This window comes from Lonchura striata, chromosome 25, assembly GCF_050655825.1.
Source record: "Lonchura striata isolate lonStrDom1 chromosome 25, ASM5065582v1, whole genome shotgun sequence".
NCBI lineage: Eukaryota > Metazoa > Chordata > Aves > Passeriformes > Estrildidae > Lonchura > Lonchura striata.
Genome location: NC_140727.1, coordinates 3,263,168 through 3,277,832, shown reverse-complemented (window position 1 = coordinate 3,277,832; position 14,665 = coordinate 3,263,168). Strand labels below are relative to the sequence as shown.

Genomic DNA, 14,665 nt, shown 5'->3' with positions numbered 1-14,665 from the left:
GGGGGGGGGGGTGACCTGGGTGTGTCCCCCCCTCCCCTCCCCCTCTTAGCTGCCCCGGGGGCCCGGTAATTAGCGATTGTAATTGTAATTAGCGATTGTAATTGTAATTAGCGACATGAGCGCGGCACGCGCCGCCGGGCCTTGGGGGGGGGGGGGCGGAACCTCGGTGAGGGGACACCGGGGGTGGGGGGGAACACCGGGGAGGGGACACCGGGGGTGGGGGGGGGGGTCCCGGTATTCGGTGCCGGGGGGGGGGGGGGACACACGGGGGGTTATCCCGGGTCAGAGCGGCGCCTCCCGGGTGGTCCCCGGTGTCCGGGGAATCCCGGAGCAGAACCGGGAGTGTCCCGGGAGTATCCCGGGGGTATCTCGGGGTATCCCCGGTGTCCCGGGAGTGTCCCGGGTGTGTCCCGGGTGTGTCCCCGATATCCCGGGTGTGTCCCCGGTGTCCCGGGGGTGTCCCCGGGGTGTCCCGGGAGTATCCCGGGGGTGTCCCGGGTGTGTCCCCGCTGTCCCGGGGGTGTCCCGGGGGTGTCCCCGATATCCCGGGGGTGTCCCCGCTGTCCCGGGGGTGTCCCGGGGGTGTCCCCGATATCCCGGGGGTGTCCCCGCTGTCCCGGGGGTGTCCCCGGGGTGTCCCGGGTGTGTCCCCGATATCCCGGGGGTGTCCCGGGGGTGTCCCCGCTGTCCCGAGGGTGTCCCGGGTGTGTCCCCGCTGTCCCCGGTAACACCGGGGCCCATGCCCGGGGCGGGGCGCGGTGTCCGGGCGGTCCCGGTGACTCACGGTGCTCCCCCCGCCATCCCCCCGTGTCCGGCCCGCCCCCGCCGTGCCTATCCCGGACCGGACCGCGCCCCGCCACTGCCCGCCGCGGCACCGAGCACCGAGCACCGAGCACCGAGCGGTGAGTGAGCGCCGCGCCCCCAACGGCAACGGGGACGGGGAGACGGCCCCGCACCCCAAAAACGGGGAACCCCCGCCCCAAATCCCGGTTTGGGGTCTAAATCCCGGTTTTGGGGTGCCCCACCCGGTAACGGGAACGGGGAGAGGGCTCCGCACCCCAAAAACGGGGAACCCCCGCCCCAAATCCCGGTTTGGGGTGCCCCGCCCGGTCCCGGTAACGGGGCTTGATCCCGCACCCCAAAAACGGGGAACCCCGGCCCCAGATCCCGGTTTGGGGTCTAAATCCCGGTTTTGGGGTGCCCCACCCGGTAACGGGAACGGGGAGAGGGCTCCGCACCCCAAAAATGGGGAACCCCCGCCCCAAATCCCGGTTTGGGGTGCCCTGCCCGGTAACGGGAATGGAGGGGAGGCCCCGAACCCCAAAAACGGGGAACCCCCGCCCCAAATCCCGGTTTGGGGTCTAAATCCCGGTTTTGGGGTGCCCCACCCAGTAACGGGAACGGGGCTCGATCCCGCACCCCAAAAATTGGGAACCCCAGCCCCAAATCCCGGTTTGGGATCTAATTCCCGTTTTGGGATCCCCCTCCTGGCCGGGAACCGGGGGACCCCCCCCGGTGTCCGATTTTTGGGGGGGTCTCCATCCCCCCGAACCCCTTTTTTGGGGGGTCCCACCCTTTTTTTGGGGTGATTCCTCCTTTTTTTGGGGAGTTTCTCCTTTTTTTGCGTGATTCCTCCTTTTTTGGAGGAATTCCTCCTTTTGGGGGGGATTCCTCTTTTTTGGGTGGATTCCTCCTTTTTTGGGGGGAAATTCCTCCTTTTTGGGCGGAGTTTCTCCTTTTTTTGGAAATTCCTCCTTTTTTGGGGGGCTTCCTCCTCTTTTTAGGGGCTTCCTCCTCTTTTTTGGGGGTGATTCCTCCTTTTTTTTGGGAATTTCTCCTTTTTTTTGGGTGATTCCTCCTTTTTTGGCTGATTCCTCCTTTTTTGGCTGATTCCTCCTTTTTGGGGCGTTTCCCTTTTTTTTCCAAGACTTCCCCTTTTTCCGGGTGTGACTTTTGGGGGTGAATTTCTCTTTTTTGGGGCGGTTTTTTTTGGTGTTTTTTTTTTCGGAAAGGCGGGGGGGAAACTGAGGCAGGGCCCCGTGAGTCACCGGGGTGTCCCCACGGGGGGGAGGGGACACGGCCACGCCCTCGGGACGTGTCCCCCTCGTGTCCCCCCCGCGCTGAGTCATTCCCGGACATTCCTGGAAAATCCCAAATAAAATCCGCGGCGCGGGGGGGGGGGGCGGCCTGGGGGGGACTTTGGGGGGTCCTGGGGGGATTTTGGGGGTCCCAGGAGGAATTTGGGGGGTTCTGGAGGGATTTTGGGGGTCCTGGGGAGATTTTGGGGGTCCTGGAAGGATTTTGGGGGGTCCTGGAGGGATTTTGGGGGGTCCTGGAGGGATTTTGGGGGGGTCCTGGGGGGGATTTGAGGGGCTCAGGGGGAGTTTTGGGGTCCCAAGTGGGATTTTGGGGTGTCCAAGAGGGATTTTGGTCCACCAGCAGGAATTTGGGGTGTCCTGGGGGGATTTTGGGTTCCCATCAGGAATTTCAGGTTCCCATCAGGAATTTTGGGTTTTCCATGGACATTTTTGGGTTCCCATCAGGATTTTTGGTTTCCCATGGATATTTCTGGTTTTCCATGGATATTTTTGGATTTCCCATCAGGAATTTTGGGGTTCCCAGCAGGAATTCCGGGTCTCCCATCAGGAATTTCGGGTCCCAGCAGGATTTTTGGTTTCACATCGGGAATTTTGGGTTTCCCATGGACATTTTTGGGCTCCCATCAGGAATTTCGGGTTCCCATCAGGATTTTTGGTTTCCCATGGGTATTTCTGGTTTTCCACGGATATTTTTGGATTTCCCATCAGGAATTTGGGGTCCAGCAGGACTCTGCAGCCCAGGATGCCGTCGCAGCTGGAGCACGCCATGGAGACGCTGATGTTCACCTTCCACAAGTACGCGGGGGACAAGGAGCACCTGGCCAAGGAGGACCTCCGGGCGCTCATGGACAAGGAGTTCCCCGGGTTCCTCGAGGTGGGAGCTGTGGGATCCGTGGGGTGGGATCCATGAAATGGGATCTGTGGGATCCATAGGGTGGGATCTGTGGGATCCATGAGATGGCATTGATGGGATCCATGGGGTGGGATCTATGGGATCCATGGGGTGGCATCCATGGGATCCATGAGATGGGACCTATGGGATCCATGGAATGAGATCCATGGGGTGGGATCCAGAAGATGGCATTGATGGGATCCGTGGGATGGGACAGGGGGACCCACAGAAAACCAGGATCAAACCCCATAAACCTTGGGATGGGATCCCAGAAACCCTGGGATCAAACCCTACAGACCCTGGGACTGGATCCCACAGAACTCTGGGATGGGATCCCATAAACCTTGGGATGGGATCCCAGAAACCCTGGGATCAAACCCTACAGACCCTGGGACTGGATCCCACAGAACTCTGGGATGGGATCCCATGGAACTCTGGGATCAAACCCTATAGACCCTGGGACTGGATCCCACAGAACTCTGGGATGGGATCCCATAAACCCTGGGATCAAACTCTACAGACCTTGGGACTGGATCCTATAGAACTCTGGGATGGGATCCCATAAACCTTGGACTGGATCCCATAAATGCTGGGATTCGATTCCATAAAACCCTGGGATCAGATCCTGCAGGACGTGGAGCAGAGTGTGGGATCTGAGCCCGTTCCCATTTGGGATCTGAGCCCGTTCCCATTTGGGATCTGATCCAAATTTTCCCGTTTTTCCCGTTTTTTGCCCCAGAACCAGCAAGACCCCAACACCCTGGATCAGATCCTGTGGGACCCCGTTCCCATCTGAGATCTGACTCCAATTTTCCCATTTTTCCCGTTTTTTGCCCCAGAACCAGCGGGACCCCAATGCCCTGGATCAGATCCTGTTCCCATTTAGGATCTGACCCCAATTTTCCCGTTTTTCCCATTTTTTGCCCCAGAACCAGCGAGACCCCCAGGCCCTGGATCAGATATTGTGGGACATGGAGCAGAGTGTGGGATCTGATCCCAATTTTCCCATTTTTCCCGTTTTTTGCCCCAGAACCAGCAAGATCCCAACACCCTGGATCAGATCCTGTGGGACCCCGTTCCCATCTGAGATCTGACTCCAATTTTCCCATTTTTCCCGTTTTTTGCCCCAGAACCAGCGGGACCCCCAGGCCCTGGATCAGATATTGTGGGACATGGAGCAGAGTGTGGGATCTGACCCCGATTTTCCCGTTTTTCCCATTTTTTGCCCCAGAACCAGCGGGACCCCAATGCCCTGGATCAGATCCTGTTCCCATTTGGGATCTGACCCCGATTTTCCCGTTTTTCCCGTTTTTTGCCCCAGAACCAGCGGGACCCCCAGGCCCTGGATCAGATATTGTGGGACATGGAGCAGAGTGTGGGATCTGACCCCGATTTTCCCGTTTTTCCCGTTTTTTGCCCCAGAACCAGCGGGACCCCCAGGCCCTGGATCAGATCCTGCAGCACATGGAGCAGAGTGTGGGATCTGTCCCAAATTTTCCCGTTTTTTGCCCCAGAACCAGCGGGACCCCCAGGCCCTGGATCAGATATTGTGGGACATGGAGCAGAGTGTGGGATCTGACCCCGATTTTCCCGTTTTTCCCGTTTTTTGCCCCAGAACCAGCGGGACCCCCAGGCCCTGGATCAGATATTGTGGGACATGGAGCAGAGTGTGGGATCTGACCCCGATTTTCCCGTTTTTCCCGTTTTTTGCCCCAGAACCAGCGGGACCCCCAGGCCCTGGATCGCATCCTGCGGGACGTGGAGCAGAGCCGCGATGGCCGCGTCGGCTTCCAGGGCTTCTTCTCGCTGGTGGCCGGGCTGACCATCGCCTGCAACGACTACTTCGTGCAGCACATGAAGCAGCGCGGCCGCCGCTGAGCCCCCCACCCATGGGTGCCCCCCGCCCACCCATGGGTGCCCCCCCAAACCCAGGGGTGCCGCCCCAAACCTGCCTTGGATCCCGTCCTGACCTTTAATGTGCGCCCTGACCACCCCCCCTTGGGGTCCTGAACCCTCCCGAGGGGCTGAGACCCCCCTGGGGGGTGAGACTCCCACCCATGGGTGTCCCCGCCCACCCATGGGTGCCCTCTGTCCATCCAGGGTGTCGCCCCAAACCCACCTTGGGTCCCGTCCCAGCCCTAAATTTGTGCCCTGAACCCCCCTTGGGGTCCTGAACCCTCCTGAGGGGCTGAGACCCCCACCCATGGGTGCCCCCCGCCCACCCATGGGTGTCCCCCCAAACCCGCCTTGGGTCCCGTCCCAACCTTTAATGTGTGCCTTGATCCCCCCTGGGGTACTGAGTCCACCTGGGTGGCTGAGACCCCCACCCATGGGTGCCCCACCCACCCATGGGTGCTCCCCAAACCCACCTTGGGTCCTGTCCCAGCCCTAAATGTGCGCCCTGACCCCGTTTTGGGGTCCTGTCCCCCCACCCCCAAAGGGGTGATGAACCCCCCCGGGGGGGATTGAGACCCCCCACCCATGGGTGCCCCCACCCACCCGGCTCCTGCTGGGACCCCTCAGTGTCTCCCCACCCTGGGGTGCTGCCCTGACCCCCCAATAAAGGGGTTTTGTATGAACCGGGGGCGCTCTGTGGTTTTGGGGTCCCTTCGGGGTCCCTTCGGGGTCCCTGTCCCCTCGATGTCCTCTACCGGGAGCTCTCCGCCGATGGCCCCGCGGGACCCCAGGGACCACCGGGATCACCGGGACCCTGGGACCACCGAGACACCCAGGACTCCCGGGATCACCGAGACCCCCCGGGACCCCCGGGATCACCGGAATCACCGAGAGCACCGCGACCCCCGGGATCACCGGGATCACCGAGACCCTGGGACCCCCGGGATCACCGGGACCCCCGAGACACCCGGGACCACCGGGATCACCGAGACCCCCCGGGACCCCCGGGATCACCGGGATCACCGAGACCCTGGGACCACCGAGACACCCAGGACCCCCGGGATCACTGAGACCCTGGGACCCCCGGGATCACCGAGACCCTGGGACCCCCGGGATCACCGAGACGCCCCGGGACCCCCGGGATCACCGGAATCACCGAGACCCTGGGACCCCCGGGATCACCGGGACCCCCGAGACACCCGGGACAGCCCCTGCACCAGCCGGGAATGCGGCACCCGGAGGGGACCCGCCACCCGTGGGTGCCGTGTCCCCCGTGGGTGCCCCTGTCCCGGTCCCCGCGGGCCGCCCCACGGCCCCCACGCGGTGCCGGGGGCTCGGTGCGGGGCGGTGCCGTTTGAGGGAACAAAGGCGGGTTTGGGACCGCGCGTCCGTGGGCGCCGCCACCGGGAACACGCGGGGACACCGGGGGCGGCACTACAGCCCCGCCCCGCGCGGCGCTCCGAGCTCCTATAGGCTGCCGTGCCTGTCACTCAAATGGGAAGGCGGGCGTTCGCGCTTTCCTGCTCGCTGATTGGTTCGCTTCCTCGCTACTCGCCGCTGATTGGCCGCTTCATTCCCGTTATTTCCCGCCCCCGCGCGTGGCAGGCCTCGCGGGGGATTGGCCGCCGCTCCGCGGGCGGTGATTGGGTGCGAGCTCCGCGGCGCTGCGCTGTGATTGGCTGTGGGGGGAGGAGCCGCGATGTGATTGGCGGAGAGCGGGAGGAGGCGGGGCCAGCGGCGGGGCGCGGGAGGCGGCGGCGGCACCGGGGCCGCGCCGGGCCCGCACCGGGGCCGGGCCCGCACCGGGGCCGGGCCGGGCCGAACCAGGCTCGCTGCGGGGCCGGGGGGTGCCCTCGGCGCCTGCAGGTACCGCGAGACCACGCGGGGGGCGCGGCACCGGTGGCGCCGCCGCCGCTGCACCGGGCCCGGGGCCTGCACCGGCGCGCCCGGAGCGGAGCCCTCCGTGAGGGTACGGCCGGGGGGAGACGCGGGGGAGTCCCCGGCGTGCGGGGGCGCATCGCAGTGCTCCCGGTGGGCTCCCGGTGGGCTCCCGGTAACCCCCCGGTAACCCCCGGTAACCCCCGGTAAGGCGCAGCCGGCGATGGCGGGACGCGACTCCGTGCCCGGCCTGAGCAGCCTGCAGAAAACCGCGCTGCTGCTGGGCGTCCCGGCCGCCGCCACCGTGTGCTACATCCTGTACCGGCGCTACCGGGAGAGCCGAGGTGGGTGCGGGGCCGCGCCGGGGCCGGGAGCACCGGGAGCACCGGGAGCTCCGAGGGGCGGCCGCGGGCCGGGGAGGCCGCGGGAGTCGCTTTCGCCACCGGGAATTCCCTTGGCAGCTCCCCAGGGAGGTCCCGGTGCCTTTGGGGACCCTTTGGGGACATTTTGGGGACATTTTGGGACCCCTTAGGAAGTGGAGGCCCCTTGGAGTCGCTTTTCCCATTGGGAATTCCCTCGTCACCTCCTCAGGGATGTCCCTGTCCCTTCCTGTCCTTTTGGGGACACCCTGGGGACACCTTGGGGACATTTTGGAGATATTTTTGGGACTCCCTGGGGTGTGGGGACCCCTTGGAGTCGCTTTTCCCATTGGGAATTCCGTTGTCAGCTCCCCAGGGATGTCCCTGTCCCTTCCTGTCCCTTTGTGACCCTCTGGGGACACCTTGGGGACAACCTGGGGACACCTTGGGGACACTTTGGGAAGTGGGGACCCCTTGGAGTCGCTTTTCCCGCTGGGAATTCTCTGTGGTCCGGGGGTTGCCAGCCCCTCTGTGACCCCCCCGTGTCCCCCGTGTCCCCCCATGTCCCCCCGTGTCCCCCGTGTCCCCCGTGTCCCCCCGTGTCCCCCGTGTCCCCCGTGTCCCCCCGTGTCCCCCGTGTCCCCCCGTGTCCCCCCGTGTCCCCAGAGGCGCCGGTGACGCTGGTGGCGGACGAGGGGCTGGAGGTTGGGCTCAGGGTGCCCCGCACGGCCCTGAAGGCGCTGATCGGCCGCCGGGGAGCCACCATCAACCAGGTGGGCACCGGGGACACCGGGAGTACCGGGGGCACCGGGGGAACTGGGGGGACTGGGAGAACTGGGAGTACGAGGGGAACCGGGAGTATTGGGGGAACTGGGAGCACTGGGAGGCAACGGGAGCACCGGGAGGTCTGGAAGCCCTGGGAATGCTGGGGGCACCGGGAGCTCTGGGAGCACCGGGAGCTCTGGGAGCACCGGGAGCTCTGGGAGCACCGCGACCACCGGGAGCGCTGGGAATGCTGGCGGCACTGGGAGGGACTGGGAGCACCGGGAACGTTTGGAAGCACCAGGAGGGACTGGGAGCACTGGGAGCTCCGGCAGCACCGGGAGCTCTGGGAGCACCGGGAGTGCTGGGAATGCGGGGGGCACTGGGAGCACTGGGAGGGACTGGGAGCCCCGGGAGCCCCGGGAGCCCCGGCAATGCCGCGTGCCCGCAGCTGAGGCGGGAGACCGGAGCGCAGATCGCCGTGGAGGAGGAGGAGGAGGAGGAGGAGGCGGCGGCGGCCGGGGGCCGCTCCCTGGTGCAGATCTCGGGCTCGCCGGGCCAGGTGTGCCGGGCCAGGGCGGCCGTGCTGCGCATCGTGGCCGAGAGCGCGCCCGTGGCCGAGCAGCTGTGCGTGCCGCAGCGCGCCGTGGGCAGGATCATCGGTACGGGGCACCCCGAAAACCGGGGGGACCTTCTGTACCCCCTGGGACACCCCAAATCCCGGGGGAATCCTCCATAGCCACAGGGGCACCCCAAATCCCATGGGAACCCCAAATCCCAGGGCACCGAGCAGCTGTGCGTGCCCCAGTGCACCGTGGGCAGGATCATCGGTACGGGGCACCCCGAAAACCGGGGGGACCGGGGGGGACCCTGCATAGCCACAGGGACACCCCAAATCCCAAGGGAACCCCAAACCCCAGGGCACCGAGCAGCTCTGCGTGCCCCAGTGCACCGTGGGCAGGATCATCGGTACGGGGCACCCCGAAAACCGGGAGGACCTTCTGTACCCCCTGGGACACCCCAAAACCTGGGGGAATCCTCCATAGCCACAGGGACACCCCAAATCCCGGGGTTCCAAGGTGCTGCACGTGTCCCAGTGGCTTGTGGGCAGGATCATTGATGTGGGGCACCCCAAATCCCATGGGGAACCCTCCATACCCACAGGGACACCCCAAATCCCATGGGAACCCCAAACCCCAGGGTGCCAAGGAGCTGCGCGTGCCGCAGCGCGCTGTGGGCAGGATCATCGGTACAGGACACCCCAAAACCTGGCCGGGGAACTTTCTATACCCCCTGAGAGACCCCAAAACCTGGGGAGGAACCTTCCACAGCCCCAAATCCCGTGGGGAACCTCCCATAAACCACAGGGACACCCCAAATCCCAGAATAACCCCCAATCCCAGACCGCAGGCGTCGTTTCCCTTCGCGATCCAGCGCTCTCCCCTCCACCGCTGATCTCCCCGGGGCTCCCCCACGCCCGCAGGCCGCGGCGGGGAGACGGTGCGGGGCATCTGCCGGAGCTCCGGGGCTCGCGTGGACTGCGGCCACGAGCCCGACGCCGGGCTGGCCCCGGTGCGAGTCATCCGCCTGCTGGGGACGCGCAGGGAGGTGGAGGCGGCCAAGGTGAGCGCGGCCGGGCTGGGGGCGACCCCGGCACCCTCCTCATCATCCTCATCCTCATCATCGTCATCCTCAGAAGCTGATCATGGAGAAGCTGGCGGAGGACAAGGCGCTCCGCCGGGAGCTGGCGCAGGCGGCGGCCGCGCGGTGCCCGCGGAAGCAGCCGCTGGGCAGCCGCCGGGAGCCGCCGCCGGAGCCTCCCCCCGGTGCTCCCGGGAGCGCCGGCGGCTGGCGGGAGTGCTGGGATAACGACTGGGCACCGGAGGCAGCGGCGGGGAGCAGCGCCGGGATGGAGACGGGGCAGACGGAGGCGGCGGATGAGGGAGAGGAGCGGCGGGATGTGGGAGAGGAGCACCGGGATGGGAGAGAGGAGCACCGGGATGGGAGCGAGCAGCACCGGGATGGGAGCGAGCAGCACCGGGATGGGAGCGAGGAGCACCGGGATGGGAGCGAGGAGCACCGGGATGGGAGCGAGGAGCACCGGGATGGGAGCGAGGAGCACCGGGATGGGAGCGAGGAGCCGCCTGTGGCCAAGTTCGAGGGTGAGAGCAGCGGCGCTGGAGTGGATCCCACTGGGAAGGGAATTCCTGGGAATTTTGGGGTGGGCAGAGGGATTTGGGGAAGGGTTTGAGGGGGATTTTGGGATCCCAAGTGCTGTGGTTGTCCCGGTGGGATCTGGGGGGGATTTCAGTGATTTTGGGGTTCCCCCGTGCTGTGGTTTTCCCGGTGGGATTTTGAGTGGATCTGGGGGGGATTTCAGTGATTTTGGGCTTCCTCCATGCTGGGGTGGTCCTGGTGGGATTTCGGGTGGATTTGAGGGGGGGGTTTCAGTGGATTTCAGTGATTTTGGGATTCCCAAGTGCTGTGGTTGTCCCGGTGGGATTTGGGGGGGATTTGGGGGGGATTTGGGGGGATTTCAATGATTTTGGGATTCCCAAGTGCTGTGGTTGTCCCGGTGGGATTTGGGGGGGATTTCAGTGATTTTGGTGGATTTCAGTGGATTTTGGGTGGATTTCCAAGGGTATCAGGTAGATGTCAGTGGATTTTGGTGGATTTCAGTGGATCCCAGGTAGATCTCAGCAGGTCCCAGGTAGATTTCAGCAGGTCTCAGGTAGATCCCAGCAGATTTCAGCAGGTCTCAGGTAGATCCCAGCAGATTTCAGTAGATCCCAGGTAGATCTCATGTAGATCCCAGGTAGATTTCAGCAGATCCCAGGTAGATCCCAGCAGATTTCAGGAGGTCTCAGGTAGATCCCAGGCTGATACCATCAGATCCCAATGGATTCCAATGGATCCCAGCAGTTCCCAGGCCGATCCCATCAGACCCCAGTGGATCCCAGGTAGATCTCAGCAGGTCCCAGGTAGATCTCAGTATATCCCAGGTGGATCTCAGCAGATCTCAGGTGGATCCCATCAGACCCCAGTGGCTCCCAGGTGGATCCCAACAGATCCCAGTAGTTCCCAGGTGGATCCCAGCAGCTCCCAGGTGGATCCCAGCAGCTCCCAGGCCGATCCGGGTGCGTTTTCCCCCCGCAGTGCCCAGCCCGGATTTCGGCTGCCCAGTGGACGAGCTGCTGGACGTGTACGTGTCGGCGGCCGAGAGCCCCGGGCGCTTCTGGGTGCAGCTGCTGGGCGCCCGCAGCCTGCAGCTGGACCAGCTGAGGGCCCAGATGGGCCGCTTCTACCGGAGCAGCCCCCCGGTGCGTCCCCGTGCGTCCCCTGTGTCCCCTCAGTGTCCCCTGTGTCCCCGTGTGTCCCCCGTGTCCCTGCAGCTGGACCAGCTGAGGGCCCAGATGGGCCGCTTCTACCGGAGCAGCCCCCCGGTGCGTCTCTGTGTCCCCCGTGTGTCCCCTGTGTCCCCTCAGTGTCCCCTCAGTGTCCCCGTGTGTCCCCTGTGTCCCCGTGTGTCCCGTGTCCCCTCAGTGTCCCCGTGTGTCCCCCCGTGTCCCCGTGTGTCCCCCCGTGTCCCCTCTGTGTTCCCTTAATGTCCCCTATGTCCCCTCAGTGTCCCGTCACTGTCCCCTCAATGTCTCTTCAACGTCCTCTGTGTCCTGTCTGTATCCCGTGTCCCCTCTGTGTCCCCTCAATGCCCCTTCAGTGTCCTCTGTGTCCCCTATGTCCCCTCAGTGTCCCCTCAGTGTCCCCTCTGTCCCATCTGTGTCCCCCCATGTCCCCACCGTGTCCCTTACCCACATCCCATGTCCCCTGGTGCCCCAGCCCTGTCCCCTGAGTGTCCCTGTGTCCCCACGTCCCTTACCCCCATCCCACGTCCCCACCATGTCCCTTAGCCCCTGTCCCTATGTCCCTCTGTGTCCCAGCCCTGTCCCCTCTGTGTCCCCATGTCCCTTACCCCCATCCCGTGTCCCCTCCTGTCCCAGCACTGTCCCCACCGTGTCCCTTACCCCCATGCCGTGTCCCCAGGTGCCCCACCCTGTCCCCTGAGTGTCCCCGTGTGTCCCCAGGTGCCCCAGCCCTGTCCCCTGAGTGTCCCCGTGTGTCCCCAGGTGCCCCAGCCCTGTCCCCTGAGTGTCCCCGTGTGTCCCCAGGTGCCACCCCCGTCGCTGCAGCCCGGGGCCATCGTGGCCGCTCCGTGCCCGGCCGAGGGCGAGTGGCGCCGGGCGCGCGTGGTGGCCCCGAGGGACAGCGGCCACCTGGAGCTGTCCTACCTGGACTTTGGGGACATCGGCGAGGCCACCCCCGATGCGCTGCGGGCCCTCAGGTGTGGCACGGGTGGCACTGTCCCCTGGGAATGTCCCTGTCCCCGAGAAATGTCCCTGGGAAATGTTCCTGTCCCCGGGAAATGTCCCTGGGAAATGTTCCTGTCCCCGGGAAATGTCCCTGGGAAACGTCCCTGTCCCTGGGAAATGTCCCCGGGAAATGTCCCTGGGAATGTCCCTGTCCCCGAGAAATGTCCCTGGGAAATGTCCCTATCCTCAGGAAATGTCCCCGGGAAATGTCCCCAGGAAATGTCCCTGGGAAACGTCCCTGTCCCTGGGAAATGTCCCCAGGAAATGTCCCTGTCCCCTGGGAAATGTCCCAGGGAAATGTCCCTGTCCCTGGGAAATGTCCCCAGGAAATGTCCCCAGGGAATGTCCCTGTCCCCAGGAAATGTCCCCAGGGAATGTCCCTGGGAAATGTCCCTGGGAATGTCCCTGGAAATGTCCCTGTCCTCGGGAAATGTCCCAGGGAGTGTCCCTGTCCCCAGGGAATGTCCCTGTCCCCTGTCCCCCTGACCGTGTCCTTGCAGGAGCGATTTCCTGAGCCTGCCCTTCCAGGCCATCGAGTGCAGCCTGGCCGGGATCGTCCCCAACGGTGAGCGGGGACACGGGTGGCACCTGGGTGGCACGTGGGGCTGGCACACCCTGGGGTGGCACGTGGGGCTGGCACACCCTGGGGTGGCACGTGGCCCATCCTCAGGCCGTGTCACCGCTGTCCCTGTGTGTCCGGTGTGCTGGTGTCCACAATGTGTCCCAGTGTCACCCCTGTCCTGTGTCACAGCTGGCCCTGTGTCACAGCTGGCCCCGTGTCCCTATCCCTGTGTCACCCCTGTCCTGTGTCACAGCTGGCCCTGTGTCACAGCTGGCCCCGTGTCCCTGTCCTGTGTCACAGCTGGCCCCATGTGTCACACAGCTGTCCCCGTGTGTCACACAGCTGTACCCGTGTCACACAGCTGTCCCCACGTGTCACAGGTGTCCCCGTGTCCCCGCAGGTGCCCGCTGGCCCGCCCCAGCCCTGCAGGAGTTCCGCCGCCTGACCGGCTGCGCTGGCCGGGCGCCGCTGCGGGCGCGGATCTGCAGCTACGGCCCGGCCGGGCCCCGCCTGCGGCTCCTGGCCCACGGACAGGTGTGTCCCCAAGTGTCCCCAAGTGTCCCCAAGTGTCCCTATGGCCATGGACAGGTGTGTCACCCTGTCCCCAAGTGTCACCAAATGTCACCAAATATCCCCATGGCCATGGACAGGTGTGTCCCCAAGTGTCCCCAAGTGTCCCTATGGCCATGGACAGGTGTGTCACTCTGTCCCCAAGTGTCCCCAAGTGTCACCAATGTCACCAATGTCACCAAATATCCCCATGGCCATGGACAGGTGTGTCCCCAAATGTCCCCAAGTGTCACCAATGTCCCCAAATATCCCCATGGCCATGGACAGGTGTGTCCCCAAGTGTCCCCAAGTGTCCCTATGGCCATGGACAGGTGTGTCCCCAAATGTCCCCAATGTCCCCAATGTCCCCAAGTGTCCCTATGGCCATGGACAGGTGTGTCACCCTGTCCCCAAGTGTCACCAAATGTCACCAAGTGTCACCAAATGTCCCCAGATGTCACCAAATATCCCCATGGCCACGGACAGGTGTGTCCCCAGGTGTCACCAAGTGTCACCAATGTCCCCAAATGTCGCCATGGCATGGACAGGTGTGTCACCGTGTCCCCATGGCCATGGACAGGTGTGTCCCCAATGTCCCCAAATGTCACCAAATGTCCCCACTGTCCCCGCAGAGCCTGGACGTGGGAGCCGAGCTGGTGCGTTTGGGCTACGCCGTGCCCGGGCCCCCCGAGGAGCCCCCGGTGAGCTGCTCCCGGTGTCCCCCGGTGTCCCCGCCCGGTGTCCCCTGCCGGTGCCGGTGTCCCGGAGCTCTCACCCTCTCTTCCGGGCAGGACAATCTCGGCTGCGCCTCCACCCCGAGCCCACCGGAGCCCGGGGCCAGCCCCGGGACCCCGCCGTGCCTCAGCCCGCCCGGTGAGCCCGGCGCCGCCGTTCCCGGCGCCGCCGTGCCCGGGGATGCTGCCCCGGTGACCTGAAGCTGCCCGGTGCTACCGGGAGCCGCTCCCGGTGACCCCACCACGGGGGCCGGAGCGGCTCCCGGTGCCAGCCCCGCCTGCAGCCCCCTCGGCGGAGCCCTCCGGGGGACCGGACCGACGAACCGCGGGGATCTCCGCTCGTGCCTCGCCGCACCGGCACCGAGAGCCGCCGGTGCCCTTTCCGTTACCGGGAACGTTCCCGTGACCCGTATCCCGGTTGCCTCGCCTTGTTTTCCGTTCCGTTGTGGTTGCGAGTTAATAAAGTTGAAGGTTTCGCAGCGCTCCGTTCCCGGCGGGCACCGGGCGCAGGCGCGGCGCGGGCAGCCCCCGCTGGGGTCCTCGCGCCCGGTCCTGCGCAGGCGCGGC

At 65.0% G+C, this 14,665-nt stretch overlaps 2 protein-coding genes and 1 long non-coding RNA gene across 8 annotated transcripts; 2 read left to right on the top strand and 1 right to left on the bottom strand.

Annotated features, from left to right (window-relative positions):
- The first annotated feature begins 858 nt into the window (after positions 1–858).
- S100A10 (S100 calcium binding protein A10) lies at positions 859–5,570 on the top strand. Of its 5 annotated transcripts, none has more exons than XM_085560653.1 (3): positions 859–894; positions 2,807–2,973; positions 4,122–5,570. In XM_085560653.1, exons 2-3 carry the CDS (start codon positions 2,842–2,844, stop codon positions 4,965–4,967), a joined length of 978 nt encoding a protein of 325 aa, XP_085416779.1. In that variant the 5' UTR covers positions 859–894; positions 2,807–2,841; the 3' UTR covers positions 4,968–5,570. The 5 variants fall into 5 exon arrangements, with proteins under 5 accessions (XP_085416779.1, XP_085416781.1, XP_085416778.1 ...); XM_085560655.1 differs by having other exon boundaries at positions 859–902; positions 2,808–2,973; positions 4,708–5,570; XM_085560652.1 differs by having other exon boundaries at positions 859–902; positions 2,808–2,973.
- LOC146765376 (uncharacterized) lies at positions 5,078–9,375 on the bottom strand. The gene is made up of 2 exons (XR_014950077.1): positions 8,746–9,375; positions 5,078–8,577 (listed from the first exon to the last, which is right to left on the bottom strand). It is a non-coding gene; the product is annotated as an uncharacterized LOC146765376 (long non-coding RNA).
- Positions 6,193–14,577, top strand: TDRKH (tudor and KH domain containing). 2 transcript variants are annotated; one of them, XM_085560643.1, is made up of 12 exons: positions 6,193–6,753; positions 6,977–7,109; positions 7,791–7,897; positions 8,338–8,548; positions 9,370–9,509; positions 9,583–10,048; positions 11,043–11,206; positions 12,053–12,225; positions 12,754–12,818; positions 13,216–13,349; positions 13,997–14,065; positions 14,156–14,577. In XM_085560643.1, exons 1-12 carry the CDS (start codon positions 6,382–6,384, stop codon positions 14,297–14,299), a joined length of 2,178 nt encoding a protein of 725 aa, XP_085416769.1. In that variant the 5' UTR covers positions 6,193–6,381; the 3' UTR covers positions 14,300–14,577. The 2 variants fall into 2 exon arrangements, with proteins under 2 accessions (XP_085416769.1, XP_085416770.1); XM_085560644.1 differs by having other exon boundaries at positions 6,632–6,856.
- Positions 14,578–14,665: the final 88 nt, after the last annotated feature.